This window comes from Chanos chanos, chromosome 8 (assembly GCF_902362185.1).
Source record: "Chanos chanos chromosome 8, fChaCha1.1, whole genome shotgun sequence".
Lineage (NCBI taxonomy): Eukaryota > Metazoa > Chordata > Actinopteri > Gonorynchiformes > Chanidae > Chanos > Chanos chanos.
This window is the reverse complement of record NC_044502.1, coordinates 30,970,266-30,989,258: the sequence shown is the minus strand read 5'-3', so window position 1 is coordinate 30,989,258 and position 18,993 is coordinate 30,970,266. Positions and strand designations below refer to the sequence as shown.

The window sequence follows — 18,993 nt, the reverse complement described above, 5'->3', positions numbered from 1 at the left end:
CCCTTTCCATATCCCGGAACATAATCACGCCGTCTTATCAGCCATTTTTTGTTGTTTAGCTATTGCAAGAATTGCGTTCCTTCATCCCTGTGAATACATTTTGAAGATTTTAATACAAGGCCGTCGCAGGGGAAACGTAAGTGACTTATTTAAAGAAGTCTATTGCTCAGTCGTCTGGCCCAGGCGGGATAAATATCGAAAATAAGAGCACATTTGTACATAGATGCGAGATCTTTTATCGCTAACGAGTTAAGTGGAGCTTATGTTCACACGCTAGTTCGATTAGGCCTGGTTGTTCTCTATTGTTGCGCAGCTATTGGAAACGCTTTTGACATCACTTAGCGTTTCTTTGGAATTCACACTGCAGCAATCCAAACAAATATAGGGCGAATGTCGAACATTTTTTTTTGGTATCTATTCAAATCAGCTAGTTAAGTTGATAGTGGGCAATCTACAAAAGAACGGGGAGAGATAGCGAGAACTGTTATTCTTCCCTTAAAGCGATTTTCTTGAAAGGTATTTATTGACTAACAAGGTAAACGATGAGTCGCTCTCATATAAGTCCATTATTTAAAAGAAATGTCAAGATTTGTTATGTTCCTCAGCAACCGTTTTTACAGTAGCTTAAGCCAAATTGTTTTGTGCCCATTAGCAAGTTAACATGGGATCTGCATTGTAGGTATCTTTTTAATCTCGGTGTTCTAAGTGGTATGACAGAATTTAGAGAGCCGAATATGTTCACAAAATACAGCGGATTTTGTGCATTGTAATTCTCCATGGTTGCCAGATCTGAAAAGGGGTTATTTAAATCTATCTGTTTGAGCACACCCAGCATTGCGCCAAAACGAAACATGCCGTATTTTCTAACCTGAGTTGCTCGGTTAGCGGTACATATGGTCATTAATTTGGCTGTTTTTTGTGGTGTCTATGATACTTACACGGTGCCTGCTGTCAGTGAAAATCACTATCGGTATTGTTGTCTGGTTAAATGTATGCTTTTTGACTGGGCTCTGGGGCATATCTACCCTTCTGGGGGAATTGCTTTTCTGGTTACATAATCAGTTAACTGCAATGGCTTCTGTTCTAGACCTTGCAGACATGTCTGACTTCATCGAGAGTGAGGCAGAGGAGTCCGAGGAGGAGTTTGAGGAGAAGGACCTGAAGCCCAAAAAGACTCAAAAGTTTATGGAAGACGATGGTAAGGCAGGTCTAAGCACTGGTTGCACTCCTAAATAGCTGCAGGCAAATATGCATGGAAGGCAGTAATTATCTAGTTACCTTTGGGGTCACAGCGTGACAAGACAATGTTACAGTAGCCTTGTGAGTATGACAGTTATTACGTAACTGAATGACGACATTCAAAACAATGAACAGTTGATAGGTATCAGTTTTTGCACCCTTGAGGCTCACAGATGCAAAAAAAATGTTAAAAACACACATTAGATTTTTAATTAAGGAATGGCGAACTCTCAAACATGAGTGATTGGCCTCTTGATGTCTCATTTTGTAGTCCTTTATAACACAAAACTATGAGAGGAGATCCCACCCATAGTCAGCAGGAATCTCCCGCTGTAAAGATTGCTTTAAGAGCCCAGACAAACACTGACACTACTGAGAGCCCAGCATTGCTCTGTAACTTGATGTGGGCATGTGATGCTGCTGAAAAGGAGACACCACCTGTGACATTTTTCTTATAAAATGATCCTCTGCTGTATTGGTCATGAGAAGAAGAAGAAGAGGAGGAAAATACAGAGGATCAGGATGAGCATGGTAACCTGCGGGGGCTCATCGATGATGACGTGGATGAGGAGGAGGAAGAGGAGGAGGCAGCAGATTCCAGTGAGGGTGGTGACAGTGACTCTGCAGAGGAGGTCCGACATCGCCGACGGAAGCGTAGTAAGTTTTCATCAGCTGTGTGTGTGCGCGCGCGCAAGTGTGTATGTATTTGTGTGCGCACATGTTTTTAGTACTGAGCTCCGCAGCTGTTTCCTATATGTGATGTCAGCCTAGCACACATTATCAGTGTAAACATATGTGACGTGGTTCTGCTCAGCCACAGGTAAAAGCATTTATTTGTCTCTTGTGACTCCCCCCACAACATCCTTTTCAGTAAAAAAAAACCTTCTTTTTTGCGGACTCAATCTGTGAAAGATTTCCTTTTGCCTATGCTGTTGAATGACGTGGCCTTTTCTCCCCCTCCCTCAGGCTTCGATGACTACCTTGACGATGATGATCTAGACCTCATTGAGGAAAATTTAGGTGTGAAAGTGAAGAGAAGGGTAGGTTTAAGTCCCATATCATCTCTCTGTACATTGTACATTGTGGCAGTAATAAACATGAACCGGTTTTCTATCCATTAATTTGTAAAACTCCTTCTCTTTTCAAAAAGAAAGTAAACTTTTTGCATGTCTGTCATTGTGGAATTCAGTATTCTGGGGAAATATACTTGTGTAACAACAGATGCGTGCCTTTAGTACCATAGTCAGACTTGTTGTGTATACAGTGTCCTAAAGAAGCACTGTGGTTGAGTCAAATGCTCTTTCTGTGAGTCATGGCTGCATACCCTGTCCTGTTTTGTGCTAGAAGAAGAAGTACTCTCGTGTGAAAACTTTGGAAGATGAGGGAGAAGATGATGAGAAAGATCTGATTGCGGATGAGATCTTCACCGGGGATGGAGACGGTGAGGGAGAGATGGAGGAGGGAGAGGCTGTGGATGTGATTCGCGGTGCAGAAGATGAGGAAGAAGATGACGAAGAGGAGTCAGGTAGGAATTTCCAAAAATGAGAAACTCCTGTTCTGTTCTATTCTGTTAACTCAAATAAAAGTAATTTCAAGAATTAAGAATTAATTGAGAGAATTAAGAAATTTGTGTATTAATTCCACCCCCCACTCCCCCCCCTAGATATTGATGATTTTATTGTGGATGATGATGGGCAGCCACTAAAGAAGAAAAGAGGAAAGAAATTCACCGGCTACACTGATGCGTGAGTTTCGCCTTTAGATCTTTCAAGGATAGGATATAGGGTAGCCTGTCCTGACTGGGCTTCTCTTAGTCATTTGCTTTTTGCTTTCAGTAGCTCACTAACTTGTTCCGTCTACTGATTTATGCTTTTAAATGACATTGTCACCATTGTAACTGGCACTGTCCTTCGGCGTTTGTTAGCTATACAACCTGATCTTTTTACCCCACAGGGCCTTGCAAGAAGCTCAGGAGATTTTTGGAGGGGACTTTGACTTTGCAGAGTTTGATACAGAGGCGTACGATCACGCGGAGGAAGAGGAGGATGATCAGGACGAAGAGGGATGGGACCGGCCAAAGAAGCAGACCAAGAGGAGAGTGGGGCGCCGTAGCATCTTTGAGATTTACGAGCCCAGTGAGCTGGAGAGCAGCCACATGACGGATCAGGACAACGAGATCCGGTCCACAGACATGCCTGAGCGATTCCAGGTACGTCTGGTGTTTACAGCAGAAAGAGTGTCATGCTGGCTCTTTTAAAGATGATGCATTGAATCTTTTGAGCGAGATTTTCTTTGTTTACTCTAGCCTTAATGTGTTTTCTGTCCCTTCAGCTGCGTTCCATACCCGTGAAGCCTGCCGAGGATGACGAGCTGGAGGAAGAGGCAGAATGGATTTATAGGAATGCCTTCTCCACCCCAACCATCTCCATGCAGGTACACACACCCTGCAGGACTCACCCTGTGTCTTTCCACAACTCCGTTTCTTTGTTCCTCCACCTCTTCTCTGTTTGGGGTTAAATGATTCAGAATGCTCTCTCTTTACATTGCATCATACATCTTGAGGCATCTGTGATTTTCTTAGCCTTCTGTGTCATGATCCAAATCTCTCTTATGTATATTAATACATTTGCTACATTAAACTTTTTGAAGTTCTTGAATTAGGTTGATATGTTCATTCAACGTGATGTTTTGATTGTGCTTTAGGAGAGCACGGATTACCTGGACCGCGGGACCACTACTAACTATAGCAGAAAAGGCCCCAGCACTATTGCTAAAATCAAGGAGGCCCTGAACTTCATGAGGAACCAACACTTTGAGGTAGAAACACATTCAGGAGACACGAGCACTTGCAAACAACACAGAGACATTGTTGATTTGACTGACCTATGCCTTTGTCTCTTCTCTCTTTCTCTCTCTCTCTCTCTTCTGTCGTTTTAAAGGTTCCCTTCATAGCCTTCTACAGGAAGGAATACGTGGAGCCCGAGCTGAACATTAATGACCTGTGGAAGGTCTGGCAGTGGGATGAGAAGGTACACTGTCCACTTTCTGTGATGGGTTTTTTGTCGTTCTGGCTTTTGTCATTTTGTTTGTTTGGTTTTTGAAGGCTCATATTTTTTCTGTTTTTGCATTTATCTCTCAGTGGACTCAGCTGAGAACCCGGAAGCAGAACCTGACCCGTCTCTTCCAGAGGATGCAGTCATATCAGTTTGAGCAGATCTCGGCTGATCCTGACAAACCGCTGGCCGATGCTATCAGACCCCTGGACACAGCCGATATGGAGAGGTATAAGTGTCAGTTCTTAACGCTGTCTGGCTGTCCTTTCATGTGTTGTTCGCTCTGTGGAAGTGTGGTTCAATTATTATTAATGTAGCGTTCACAGTTTTTGTTTTGGTGTCGATGCTACTCTCTGTAATTTATGGGCTGTTTAGATAAACACACGCGCTACTGCGCTCGAAGAATGAACTGTGCACCACATCAGTGTGACCGGACTTTTAAAAGCATACTGTTAATTCTCATACTGCTGTTTCATCATCTGGTTGAAGAACAGTTCTGCTACTCACCATAAGCTTTGCATTGGCAGACTGACCATTAAACCAGTTAAACTATTGACTACCATCAAACATTTAGTCATGTCTGGCAGGATTAGTCATAATCTGGATCACATACCATTTTTCTCCAGAAATTCTTTGTACTTTTTGTATATTGGCTACTTTTCTTAAAATGGATGTGATTGTGCCTCCATATTCAGTTTTCCCCATTTTTTATGTGTTTGCACAAATAGACTGGTAATTAAGATGACATCTGTCGCCAGTTGATTAGATGAGCAACCAGTTATAAGCCTGGAAATATACAAAGAAAATGCATTCAAACGCTCCTGTTTCTGCAAAGTATTTACTTTCAGATGTTTTTGTTCTTTCCTTCCTCTCACTGACTACCCTTTGAAACCTGTTACATTTTGTATTTGTCAGGCTGAAGGACGTCCAGTCCATCGATGAGCTGAGCGATGTGTATAACCATTTCCTGCTGTACTATGGCCGAGACATCCCTAAGATGCAGAACGCAGCCAAAGCCAACAAAAAGAAAATGAAGAAAATCAGAGAGGTCTCAGAGGAGGATGGTGAGTTCACAGAGCACCCGTAATCGTCTCTTGTTGAGAGATCCACAGCATGGGTAGCTGCTCTGTACATGCTATTAAATGCTATATGCTATATACGTTATATACGCTATTAAAATAATTGTTGATAAAGTTGCACTGATATTGCATTGTAGTTCTCTTATTTAGTCTGCTAGGAATAGGCATCTGAATAAGATGTCAGTGATGTGGCACGTTTTCTTTGATGATTCCCCTGAATTGTTTTTCTTTGTTGATGTCTAGGTGAGCAAGAGGCAGAAGTTGAGGAGGAAGAAGAGGAGGAAGAGCAGAAGGGGCCTGATCTGAAGCAGGCGTCCCGCAGAGACATGTACAGCATCTGTCAGAGCGCTGGCCTCGGTGTGTAGTCCGCAGACAAGACAAACGCCCGACAAAGAATGTCCACAGACAAGACACTTCACAAACACTGTACAGAGAGAGCCCACAGACAAGACCAACACTTTACAAACACTTTACAAAGTGACCAACGTTCCATCAGACAGCAATAGCACAGTATCCCATCAAACACCTTATAGACTCCCACCAAGATTGCGTTCACAACTCCAGCCTCTATTTTTGACTCTTAGACAACACCAAGCCTCATATCTGGCTTGTGTTTGGTTGTTATTTTTTAAACTGTCAATGAGATGTCTTTGCAACACCATCAGCCTCTGTTGACATATTCTCTTTCTTTCACAGATGGCCTCGCTAAGAAGTTTGGTCTGACCCCAGAGCAGTTTGGTGAGAACTTGCGTGACAGTTACCAGAGACACGAGACTGAGCAGTTCCCTGCTGAGCCTTTGGAACTGGCAAAGGACTACATGTGCAGGTAACAAATAGCTCCTAATGGTCTCGCTTCATCCTCACGGCCCTTAATGGCTCCTTCGCTTATCCGGAACATCTCTGTCAGACAAAAGAATGTTCTGGTAACTGAACTTTTCCCAGTAACAAACAACTTAGTGGTAAGAGGTTTCAGCTGTGATATAAAAAAAAAAAAAAAAAAAAAGTTTGAATCAGCAGTTTTTGTTAGTTGTTTTTAGCAGGCAGCCTTTCTCTAATATCCACTTCAAGCTTCAAAACCATCATACTGTCTTTCTTTTCTTACCAGTCAGTTCAGCACGCCGGAGGCCGTGCTGGAGGGGACGCGTTACATGGTGGCCATGCAGATTGCACGGGAACCTCTGGTCAGACACGTGCTTAGACAGACCTTTCAGGAGAGGGCCAAGATCAACATTAAACCTACCAAAAAGGGCAAAAAGGCATGTGTGCCTCTTACTGAAATAATTTCAGTTTTTCCGATTTAAATGGGGTAGTTACCTTAAACAAACGGTCTAATGGCAATTAACAAATGCGTGATTATTATTTTATTGTGCAGTTTGTTTTTCCCCACCATTTTTTTGAAATCTTTTTATTCCACAACTTAACATGTTTTGTCTCCTTAAGGGAAAGGTACTGCTGAATGAAAACATACTAATCCACTTTTTTTTTAAACCTTACGAACCTGTAGTTTTATAGTTTTTTGAGGCCTTCATAGAAATTCCAGATGTTATGTTTAGATTTAGTTTAGATTTTGAGTATTCCCAAGGTTAAACAGTACCTTGGCTAGAAAGTCATTTACACTCACAGACTGGTTAAGTTTAAATGGTTTACTGTGTGGTCCCACTCTGAACCTATATTCTTTTGCTATAGGACGTTGATGAGGCTCACTATGCCTACACCTTCAAGTATCTGAAGAATAAACCAGTGAAGGAGTTGAGCGGGGACCAGTTCCTTAAGATGTGCCTGGCAGAGGAGGAAGGTCTGCTCACCATAGACATCTGCATTGACCTGGTTGGGGTCAAAGGGTACGATCCTTTCAAGTCCTGTCAGATCACAGACCCGTCCTTCACCTTAAGATTACACTTTAAGATTAGAGTGGAGAAGTTCATTGTCATCTTCAGGGGGTTTCACCTGGGGGGTTTTTGGTGACACAGTAGGTTTTTTTGTGAGGTTGTGATGGAAACATCAATGTCAGATTGAAGTCACTTCGCTCAAGGTGGCACTTGAGGAAAATAATTTGGGTTGAAGATGTTTAACTGTCAAAAAAGGTTGGGAATCCCTGGTCTCCTTAATGAAAGAACAAAAAGGCTGAGACTCATTTCTTAACGCAGAAATCAGTTAAGGCGATCGCTCGCTCTCTCTCTCTCTCTCTGTATGTTTATGATTACCTTTCTGTCTTCACACAGGTACGGTGGTGATCAGACCTACTTTGATGAGATCAAACAGTTTTACTACAGAGATGAGTTCAGTCACCAGGTACAGGAGTGGAATAAGCAGAGAACTTTGGCCATAGAGAGGTCGCTGAAGCAGTTTCTCTACCCCCAGATGGCCAAAGAACTGAAGAACAAACTCATCGCTGAGGCCAAGGAGAACATTGTCAGAGTGAGCCTCACCTACTCTATTTGAGCCCAGTACAAGAGCATGGAATGACCATAGAGTGAATAAAAGTGCAGGGATAAATGTCCTTGTTACGGATCAGTAGAGGCATTACCTCATTCGTTACGCAGCTGCTTTTCACTCTTTCAGTTTCTTTTATGCGCTCTGTGTTTTTAAATCACTAGGGGATGGGTTGAGGCTGAGTCAAAATGAGAGCGAAACCATTAAAGCGGATTTCTGTTTGCGGTTCACATAAAAGTTTAAATGTATTTTTACGCAGTAGTCTAGGAGCATCGAAATTCACAGAAGCCTGTAAGATCCTGCGTTAACAACCCTTTTATTCATCTTCCCAGTCGTGCTGTAGAAAGCTGTATAATTGGCTGAAAGTAGCTCCATACCGACCCGACCAGCAGGTGGAGGAGGATGACGATCTGATGGACGAATCACAAGGCAAAGGCATTCGTGTGCTGGGAGTGGCCTTTGCCTCCGGAAGGTACAAACCTGGGTCATTTTAGAGTTTTCTAATGTTTCCCGTGCGTACATATTGGGTTTTTGTTTGTTTGTTTGTTTGTTTTTCAACACATGTGTGTTGTTTCCATAGAGACACCCCTGTGTTCTGTGCTCTCATTAATGGTGAGGGAGAGGTGGTGGATTTCCTGAGGCTGCCTTATTTCCTCAAAAGGAGGAATGCATGGAGAGAGGACGAGAGAGAGAAAAAGGTGCAGAAATCGACCTTCTGATTTGTTCTTAACGCTTCTATGAATTATCTTGCTGTGAAATGTTCCCGATTGTGGTTATTTTAGTAAAGAATGTATTTTGTCATCTCCTCAGCTTCAAGACGTTGAAAACCTGAAGAAATTTCTCCTCAGTAAGAAACCCCATGTGGTTGCTGTTGCCGGAGAGAACCGGTAAGATACACAACCCTCAGATCTGAATCCAAACATTTAACTGACACTAAACTATCCCCTTTTGAAACTTTGTGGTGTTCATATTAAATATTTTTCCCAATCCATGAAGCAGATCATTGAATGGATTGTGTTTAAGTATATGAAATCTTACTTAATCACCTTGGCCATTGAGAACTGAGCATTTGACTTTTCTGAATAGCGTGTGTCAAAAGATATTAATTTCATGTAGTTTTTTATTGTTAATGTCTTTGAGGTAGTGAATTCCAAATTCGTTTTTAATTATTAATGGTGATGTTTTGTTCTTTGCTGTCTCTTGGCGTAACCCCGCTGTTTGTTTCCTGTCTTGTAGTGATGCTCACATGGTGATGGAGGATATCAAGCGGACGATCGGTGAGCTGGAGCAGGACTCCTCTCTGCCTGCTGTTGGAGTGGAGCTGGTGGACAACGAGCTGGCCACTCTCTACATGAACAGCAAGAAATCAGAGGTCTGTTAACCCGATCACTATGACCTGTCCCAAACCATGTGATCTGAGCCACCACTCACCTGTAGACAGCAGCATGAAGTCAGTGGTTTATTATCACCATTTTTGAAACCCCTCGAAAGGACTACGAGAAGTAAATGATGATTATGGGCTTTGTAATACAGAGTTACAGTGATCAGCTGGTTTCACTGCTGCCAGTTGAGTGGGAACAGTGTAAAATGTAAAGTAAAAATGTAATTGTTGACGTGAATCGACACTATTCATTTGCAGATGGATTTTCGGGACTACCCTCCCCTCCTGAGACAGGCTGTATCTATCGCACGCAAGATTCAGGACCCTCTGGTGGAATTTGCTCAAGTGTGCACCAGTGATGACGACATCCTGTGTCTCAAATTGCACCCGCTACAGGTACTTTACCAAACAATTATCTTTAAAACCTCTCTTGCTGAAAGTCAAAAATACACCTATTACTCAATTTCATTGTGTTAAAATAGGTGTTAATCCCTGCCACTGTTGATTATATCTGTTGACTGCTCATTAATTTGTTCAGTGTTATTATTGCTCGTGTAAATTAAAAACTGAATGCAGTCCTGATCCCTATAATCCTGTAATAGGAGAAAGATAATGCATTAAGAAACCGCTGATTCAGTTCATCCCTTCCTCTTCTCATCCTTCTCTCCTCGTATCCCTTTTTAACAGGAGCATGTTGTTAAGGAGGAGTTGCTGGGTGCTCTGTACTGTGAGTTTATAAACCGCGTGAACGAGGTGGGGGTGGATGTGAACCGGGCCATCGCTCACCCGTACACACAGAGTCTGGTCCAGTATGTCTGTGGCCTGGGACCAAGGAAGGGCTCCCACCTCCTCAAGGTCAGCCTGCTGCACTTTTGAAACAAGCGTGTGTGTGTCTGTGTCTGTGTTTTACATTAGCATTGGTGTCAGAGCACATCTACATGTTAACTGAAAAACCCTGTTAGTTGTTCTGCTTCAGAGGTGATCTGTGCTGTTGTAGTACATGGTCACCTTATTGAACTTTCAAGATAAAGTTTTTATTCTCCCCTGATGTTACTTAATTATAGGGGTGGAACGGTGCGCAAAAGTCACGGTTCAGTACGTAGCACGGTTTTCTTTTTATTTATTATGAATTTACTTGTAAACTTATAAACTTGTAAACAATGGCAAACTGGCCACAATTTCCAATTTGCTCTCTCTGTTTTTCCCTTGCACTGGTGATATTCACATTTGGATGGTGCCTTCTCAAATGAGTAGTAATGTTCGACATACTGCCAGCAACATACCTGATCTCAGTTGAACAATGCAGGCTGCACACTGCCTTCGTCTTAACCACTCTTTGCCCATTGCTACTGTAGTTCACTGGAAATCCAAAATGTTCCCAAACAGGAAACCTGAAGGATATGGGAGGGTCCTCAAGGCTTTGCGGTCGCCATACTTATAAGGCTGCACCATTGAACATGTGCTAATTCAGTTGCTAAGTTACAGATCCATTATGGAATCGGAGAGGAAACTGGATTTTTAATTTTAGTTCCGTAAACAGAAATGTAGAAGAGAGGGCACACTGTATCTTGTCAAGTATCACTTTATGCGCTGACGTTTCAGTCAACTGACCATCAGAGCATAAAGTTATGCATGTAACGTGCTTCGATAAAACTACACTACATTCACTTGGATCACAGCGCGCGCCGAACCGAACGTCCTGTCCCAAATACCGTTACACCCCTAACACAAAATATACAGCTTGACCTAACTTTAAATAGAATAATAATTTCATGATTTACATGTGTTATAGTGTTAATTGTGAAATGAAAAATGAGTTTTGTTACATTAGTAACGTAATGAGAGCTCAACAGGCTGCACCTGCAGTGGTTGGCAGCGATTTGGGGTTGGGTGGGGTGGGGGATCGCGGTCCCATCTTCCGGAAGTGTGACCCGAGACCGTGGACGTTTGTATTGCAGTTTCAGTCTCAGTTTCAGAACCGTTACTCCTTTGCTCAATTTAAAATAGCATCTAGAATGATGCACAGTCAATAAAAGTGACACTGAAGTTCTTTGTTCTTCAAATGTACTCCAGATTCTGAAACAGAACAACACTCGTCTGGAGAACCGAACCCAGCTGGTCACAATGTGCCACATGGGCCCCAAAGTCTTCATCAACTGTGCCGGCTTCATCAAAATTGACACTGCATCGCTTGGTGACAGGTGAGCCGCTGGAACATGTGTGTGCGAGTGTCTTTTCTTAGACCTGTTTGATATGCACCAGATTCACAGGAAACCTCCAGACTGTTTTTCTGATTTTCATGCTGACCATGTGTGTGTTTGTCTTGGTGATTACATCAGATGACTACATACAAACACTGGTTATTTATGACAAATATGGTGAAACATGTTGCAGTCTTTTTCATAAACCACTTGGGCTACTGTTATCAAAGCGCTTTGCTGCCTGCTGTGTGATTAGACGGTTTGGCTGTTCTGATCTTTAATCTACATTCCCTCTGTATTGTCCTTCAGCACTGACTCCTACATCGAGGTTCTGGATGGTTCTCGTGTGCACCCTGAGACTTATGAGTGGGCTCGTAAAATGGCTGTGGACGCTTTAGAGTACGATGAGTCGGCAGAAGACGCTAACCCTGCTGGAGCGCTGGAGGAGATCCTGGAGAACCCAGAGAGGCTGAAAGATCTGGATCTTGATGCGTTTGCAGAGGAGCTGGAGAGACAGGTGGGTCGATGATCGAAACTGGGACGTTCGTGCTCTCTCTCTCTCTCTCTTTTTCTCTGTCTCTCTCTCTCTCTGTGTCTCTGTCTCTGTTTGACACTGAATGACACTGGGACACTTGACATTTCCTGGGGTTTCAGCCATGTGGTTTACTGGTAAATGGGAGAAGACCAGGTCATTTGGGATCTCCTTATAAAAGTCATTATGTAACCTTACATGAGGATAATTACATTCTTGCTTGGTTTATTCAGAGCTCTAACACTTGACTTTTGTCCTCTCCTGACAGGGCTATGGTAACAAAGGTATCACACTGTATGATATCCGAGCCGAGCTCAGCTGCAGGTATAAAGACCTGAGAGCGCCATACAGATCCCCCAACACTGAGGAGGTGTTCAACCTGCTGACCAAGGAGACACCGGAAACCTTCTACATCGGTAAAACCCCACACCTCCTCTCCCATGGGTCTTAGCCGTAGTATTCATTGTAATGCTGTATTCATTGTAATGCATTTCCTGACAGCCAGGGAGTGTCGAATTTACTATCCTTATTCTATACAGTGATTTCATGCCCATTTTCCTTTAAGACCAACACTAATCCTCTGTTATCCCTGTATTGTGGTTTCACTGTTTTCTTCTCTCTCTCTCTCTCTGTGTGTGTGTGTGTGTGTGTGTGTAGGGAAGCTGATCACCAGCGTGGTGACGGGCATTGCACACAGACGGCCGCAGGGGGAGAGTTATGACCAGGCCATCCGTAACGATGAGACGGGCCTGTGGCAGTGCCCCTTCTGCCAGCAGGACAACTTCCCTGAGCTCAGTGAGGTCAGACTCCTGTCATCACGCCTACTGTCAGCCAGAACACAGCCAGATCTGAAGTCCACTGTAAAGTCATCCAAACGGCTTAGTCATTAAGCATGTGACAAAGCAGATCACGCAAAAATGCACTCGGTTCCTTTGAGAATTTTATCAGGCTGTTTATTTCAAGCCTAAACTGTTTAAGCTCAGTGATGTGTTGAGTTCTCTCATGTTTGAGCAGCAAACTAAGTGAAGGTGGTGATGTGAAACGCATCAGGAAGAATGAGAATGAAGTAATATAATGCTTATAATCCATCTCCCATCCGCAGGTGTGGAACCACTTTGACAGCGGCTCCTGTCCTGGCCAGGCCATCGGCGTCCGAACGCGCATGGACAACGGTGTTACCGGATTCATCCCGACCAAATTCCTCAGCGATAAGGTGGTTAAGCATCCAGAGGAGAGGGTGAAGGTGAGGGTGAACTCACTGTTTTATTCCTCTCGTTTGACACGTTGGAGCGGTCGCAGATCAGTTTATACTTTATCAGTAGCGTTACGGTCACTGAACAGTCGCTGCTGCTGTAGACAGTTTTAAGAAATCCAAAATTGCAAACGCGAGCCAAGACAGCCTTGAAACTAACTCAGAGACTAACTCAGTGTCCTCGTTGTTCCTGTCCTCAGGTGGGAATGACTGTCCACTGTCGGATAATGAAGATCGACATCGAGAAGTTCAGCGTTGACCTCACCTGCAGAACGTCTGACCTCACCGATAAAAACAACGAGTGGAAACTGCCGAAGGACACATACTATGACTTTGACACTGAGGCTGAGGACATTAAACAGGACGAGGAGCAGAAGAAGAAACAGCAGAGAACCAGTTCGTTGAACTTTCTTCACTCACAATATGAATACAGTCTTGTACTCCGAAACAGATAACACTCAATATTAACACCATACTGACCTCAGAACAGACAACACACAGTATGAATATGATACTGACCTCAGAACAGACATTACACTGTCCTTTACACATCCTTAAGAATACTTTTATCTTGTGACCAAATCAACCTTGACTTCAGGAGTAAAGATGATGCACTTTTCCATTCACAGACTTCCGAAGACATCTGCCTAGTTAAATGCGTTTCTCTCTTTTCGTCTCTCTAGCCTATATAAAGCGAGTGATTGCCCACCCATCCTTCCACAACATCAACTTTAAGCAGGCAGAGAAGATGATGGAGTCCATGGACCAGGGTGACGTGGTGATCCGACCCAGCAGTAAAGGAGAGAACCACCTGACGGTCACCTGGAAGGTGGCTGACGGGATCTACCAGCACGTGGATGTGCGTGAGGAGGGCAAAGAGAACGCCTTCAGCTTGGGCCACACCCTATGGATCAACAATGAGGCAAGAGTTCAGCCAGTGTCTTTTCCATGACACTGTTTGATGTCATACAGTATTAAAGTCTGGTCATTGTAATAGGCGAAGCTTTAATTGTTGTCTGGCAATTGCAGAAAATTACATACGATTTCTGGCTGGTGCTCTGGAAAGCCGCTTTTCAGAACTTGTCAAAAGTACTTCACAAATGTAGCTAAACTGCTGTGAACTGAATAAGGCATTTACACAAACAGTTTTTAAGGTCTGGGCTTAATCTGTACCAGATTATATTTCTGTAATAAGAGTATGCACAGGACAGTCTTATGGTGTTAAACACTGACTGTATAACAGCGAACCCGTGCTCTGCGTCCACAGGAGTTTGAGGATCTGGACGAGATCACGGCACGCTATGTTCAGCCAATGGCAGCTTTCGCGCGGGATCTCCTCAGCCACAAGTATTTCCAGGAGTGCGGAGGAGGAGACCGGAAGGTCCGTCTCTGCTTTCAGCCAAACTTTCTGCTACTTCTTGATGTTTCTTTTTCCTTTTGACAGGACAGAGGTGTGCATTTCTTTCACGTGTTTCTTTTCTGGCCATAGAAAATGGAGGAGCTCCTCGTCAGGACCAAGAAAGAGAAGCCCACATTTATTCCATATTTCATCTCAGCTTGTCGAGACCTGCCTGGCAAGTTCTTACTGGGCTACCAACCCAGGGGGAAACCCAGGTGATTCTCTCGAACATGCACACATACGCACACATACACACACACACACACACACACACACACACACACACAGTTTATTTGAACTGTCAGTTACTGTTAGCAGCAGTGTCCTTTAAGCTATGACAGTAGAACTTTGTTAAAGCTTCTCTAAATTGTTTGTTAGAAAATTGTTTGTTTATTTGAATGAGGACATATCTGTGTTCCCCTTACAGGATTGAGTACATTACCATCACCCCAGACGGCTTCAGGTATCGCTCTCAGATATTCCCCACCGTCAACGGGCTCTTCCGCTGGTTTAAAGACCACTATCAGGAACCAGTGCCAGGTTGGCTAAAACTTCAGACACCCGCCTCTGTTCTGTTTCAGATGACTGTGTGGAGGTTAAACATCATCACAAGTGAATTACTTTGTGGTTTTGTTTTGTTTTTTCTTTCTGTCTGAAGGGGTCACCCCCAGCAGCAGCAGCAGAACGCGAACACCGGGTTCTGTCAACGCCACACCGGCTAACATTAACATTGCAGGTTAGTCAGGCACCCACAACACAGCCACCCTCATCTGTGTCTGCCTCATGATTCCCTAATGTTTAGACTTTCAGCTAGACTCCATCTTTTATCTGAAAATTTGACATCTTTTGTTCTCTCCCTCAGACTTGACTCGAGCCGTCAACGCCCTACCGCGAAACATGACGTCCCAGATGTTTAACGCCATTGCGGCCGTGACGGGTCAGGGCCAGAACCCCAACACTACGCCGGCCCAGTGGGCCTCCAGTCAGTACGGCTACAGCGGGGGCAGCAGCGCCGGGGGAGGAGGGAGCAGCAGTGCTTATCACGTAAGAACAACCACCAGACAGTCACTCTCTCCTGTCATCTACCTCCAATCACCGCGTGTCATTTTTATCAGCCAGAGCGTGTAATACCACCAAAGTGAAACTCTCACAAAGGGATTGACTCAGCATTTTTTTCTTTTTTTTTCTTTTCTTTTTTTTTTCTTTTTCAAGATCTGGCATATGTCTCTAACCTGTATAAAACCAAGAATGACAGATTTTATTGCTGTTATTGTGCTTGTGTCTTCTAATTGGTTTAGTAATTCTAATCCTGAGTAGGTCGTACAGTGACAAGCATGCATGTTGTTCTCAGTCTGTAGCTTGTGTGGTTAAAGAGGTTCAGATCATCTTAATGCTTTCTCCAGGTGTTTGCCACGCCACAGCAACCTATGGCCACGCCCCTCATGACACCCAGCTATTCTTACACAACGCCTGGACAACAGCAGGCCATGACCACGCCCCAGTATCCCAGCAGCACCCCCCAGTCCTCACATGGACATCACCACCACTCTTCCTCCACTCCGTCCTCCTCCTCCTCCTCACGGGTCAGGACACCGCAGCCAAAGTGAGTGACAAACAGCATTACTGAGAGAGATCATACGCTTAACACACAGATCCTGCACGCTCTCTAATACATACTTACATGCTATAGTCAAAGTTTTGCCAAAACACTTATCCAGCTATCAGCATTTAGCTGATCTAGCTCCTAATTAGTAACAGCTCGTTATTATACATTGTCTCAATTCTTAGTTCTATCTGATTCAGAGCTTTTTGTGTCAGGTTAAAACTTTGAGGTACTAGTCAGCTGGTTTGTTGAAAAATGTCACTTCTTAACTGCTACTCTGTGAATGTGATGTCTCAGCCTTGACTAGGTTAGTGGAAGGCTATGCTTTAACTGGCCCTGTGTGTCTGATGTTTCATCGCTAAGCCACGACTGATCCTCGTTCTCTCTCTCTCTCTCTCTCTCGGCAGAACAAACGCCCATACGGCCGTGGACTGGGCCAAGATGGCAGAGCAGTGGCTACAGGAGAAGGAGGCAGAGCGCAGGAAACAGAAGAGCTCCCGCATGACCCCTCGTCCCTCCCCAAGCCCCATGATCGAGAGCACCCCCATGTCCATCGCCGGAGACGCCACGCCCCTCCTCGACGAGATGGACCGATAGGAGCCCCCTCCCTCCCTCGCTGCTGTACTCTCCTTTCTTTTACCAGCCACACCTCCATCTCCATGTCTTTTGTCTCGCTCTCCTCATCCTTTACTCTCCCCATTGCTTCTGTGACCATAATACAGAGTGTGTTTATTTGGGGGAAAGGAAGTCATTCAGAGCTACTGACACACACATACACTGAAAGAAAAAAAAAAAAAAACATTACCAGACAAACCGATGCAGGAAATGGACCTGTCTCAAAAGTTTGTCTTTTGGGTTCACCCTTTCTTTTTCTTTTTTTTTTTTTTTTTTCCCCTTCCTCTTTAAAAACAAAAAAACTGCATGGGGTGCGCTCTTCTTCTTCTTCTTTTTTTTTTTGTTCTTCTTTTTAGGTTTTAAAAAAAACTAAGGATTAGGAGAAAAAAATATATAAATAAAAAGCACATGAATAGTCTATGGTTGTTCTATCACTGGTGTATTGACATTAACACCCTTTAGTTTATGCCCAGGTATCTATACAAAACAAATGTGGATGAGCTCAGAAAACCACTGGACGAACCTTGTTTTGCCAAACAGAGAAACATACCTTCATTTTTTTTTTTTTTTGTATTCTTATCAGAACGAAATAAAAAGACTTTCTCCGGTGTGTACCGTAATACTGTAAAGTCCCTAAATCCCTGTGTTGTCACAGCTGAGAAATTACCAACGTTCTCTGTTAGGGAGTCCTAAAAAAAAAAAAAAGAAGAAAGAAAAAATACTTTTTAAAAAATGTAACGCTCTGGTTTGTTTCCTCCAGATGACAAGACTTGTAGTGTCCCACATAAAGATATTTCCATCCAAGTATTTTACCTTTGAAAAAGTATCGTTAAGTCGCAGTGGGAAGAACACCGAGAAACAAGCTTTTATCTTTACACCAGAGATATTATTTCCCATCTGCTTTGCTGATATAGAGGCTCTAAAAACAAGTCTTGAATTTTTGTCAGTTCCGTAGAAACATGTTGGGTATAAACTCAGTTTTTGATCAGACACCCTTGAGAATTCTTTGACGCGAATGTTTCTTAACCAGTACCCAGTTCTTGAATACAGTGTTTAAAAGTTGCTTTTAAAGGCATGTGGTCAGCAAACTTGTCTGTTCTGTTAATGAGAACTCTTTTGCCAGGCTAACATTGAAAAGCTTGTGTGTGAGTCTCAGTTACATCGGTGTCTAAACCCAGTTTATGCTACTGTCTTGGGTGTGCACATGGGCAAACTGTGTTTGAAGTAAACTATATTGTTTTAGTTGTAAGTTTTTATTAACTTTTTAACCTTATTTTGACTTTTTGCGGGGTCAAGGGTACTCAGTTGTGAAGAGTCCTTTTGTTCCAAATACCTTTACTCTCCCTTCTCATCAAACGTCATGCTTTACATCTGCATACATGTAACAAGCAGTTTTTTCAGCAAATAAAAACGTTGTGAGCGGGAAGGAAAATGAAACCATAAATAGTCATTAAGACCCCTTTATTGTAAAACAGCTTTTTCGCTCATGGCGTTTTATCCATTGTATGGCTGAAGACCCTTATCTAAGCTCTTTCACCCGTGGCTCCTGGGGATGCTTTGATGCAGTTGTGAATCTTCTGTATGATGATGTTGAACTCTGGGAAATATTTCAGGCACGATCATGTGTTCTGTACAACATAGAAGTCTCATTATGCTTTAGGCTGACCCTGATGGTAAGAAAGCAAACTGAAGAGGATGACTGTGTGATCAGTGCTGACAACCTTTTCATTTGATTATAAAAAGTGTGAAAACGGAATTCGGCTGGCTCTGGGCTTTTCATTTAAATAGCTGTTCTCATAAACCACTGTTCCTCTGGATGGTGTCTACATGTACAGCAAAGCAAAATATTCGATTTTACTCTTCTTTGGTGTTGTATACTGAGCAAACGCATATGCAGTATCACGGTTTGGCATCTTCTATTTGAGACCCGTACAGCTTTACATATAGACATTGCTATTAGTTATTATTATTTTAGTACTATTATTATTATTTAACGTTTTGCTGCTAACACTTATTTTGGACGCATTTATAACGTAATGCATGTCATGTAAGAGCTGTCTTGTATGTCTCTTAGATTACAAACTTACTTCATAACAGAGGCTTCTACTGGCCTTTATCATCTTTGTTGAATGGACAGATGACTTCAGATAGCCATGGTGGTGACCTTTGTGAGCCTTAAGTGAACCGAATGTTAGATTTAAGCCAG

At 43.2% G+C, this 18,993-nt stretch overlaps 1 protein-coding gene across 2 annotated transcripts; it reads left to right on the top strand.

Moving 5' to 3' along the window:
• The first annotated feature begins 65 nt into the window (after nucleotides 1–65).
• On the top strand, nucleotides 66–17,049 carry supt6h (SPT6 homolog, histone chaperone and transcription elongation factor). Of its 2 annotated transcripts, none has more exons than XM_030781267.1 (37): nucleotides 66–136; nucleotides 1,088–1,198; nucleotides 1,729–1,896; nucleotides 2,206–2,279; nucleotides 2,584–2,764; nucleotides 2,903–2,984; nucleotides 3,193–3,448; nucleotides 3,571–3,672; nucleotides 3,943–4,056; nucleotides 4,179–4,268; nucleotides 4,379–4,521; nucleotides 5,208–5,356; nucleotides 5,615–5,728; nucleotides 6,068–6,197; nucleotides 6,477–6,627; nucleotides 7,058–7,212; nucleotides 7,594–7,789; nucleotides 8,137–8,276; nucleotides 8,385–8,502; nucleotides 8,615–8,691; nucleotides 9,041–9,176; nucleotides 9,444–9,581; nucleotides 9,873–10,040; nucleotides 11,259–11,386; nucleotides 11,696–11,903; nucleotides 12,187–12,334; nucleotides 12,576–12,718; nucleotides 13,021–13,161; nucleotides 13,371–13,566; nucleotides 13,854–14,092; nucleotides 14,438–14,551; nucleotides 14,660–14,784; nucleotides 14,997–15,109; nucleotides 15,228–15,305; nucleotides 15,432–15,613; nucleotides 15,973–16,172; nucleotides 16,580–17,049. In XM_030781267.1, exons 2-37 carry the CDS (start codon nucleotides 1,099–1,101, stop codon nucleotides 16,767–16,769), a joined length of 5,187 nt encoding a protein of 1,728 aa, XP_030637127.1. In that variant the 5' UTR covers nucleotides 66–136; nucleotides 1,088–1,098; the 3' UTR covers nucleotides 16,770–17,049. The 2 variants fall into 2 exon arrangements, with proteins under 2 accessions (XP_030637127.1, XP_030637126.1); XM_030781266.1 differs by having other exon boundaries at nucleotides 1,726–1,896.
• Nucleotides 17,050–18,993: the final 1,944 nt, after the last annotated feature.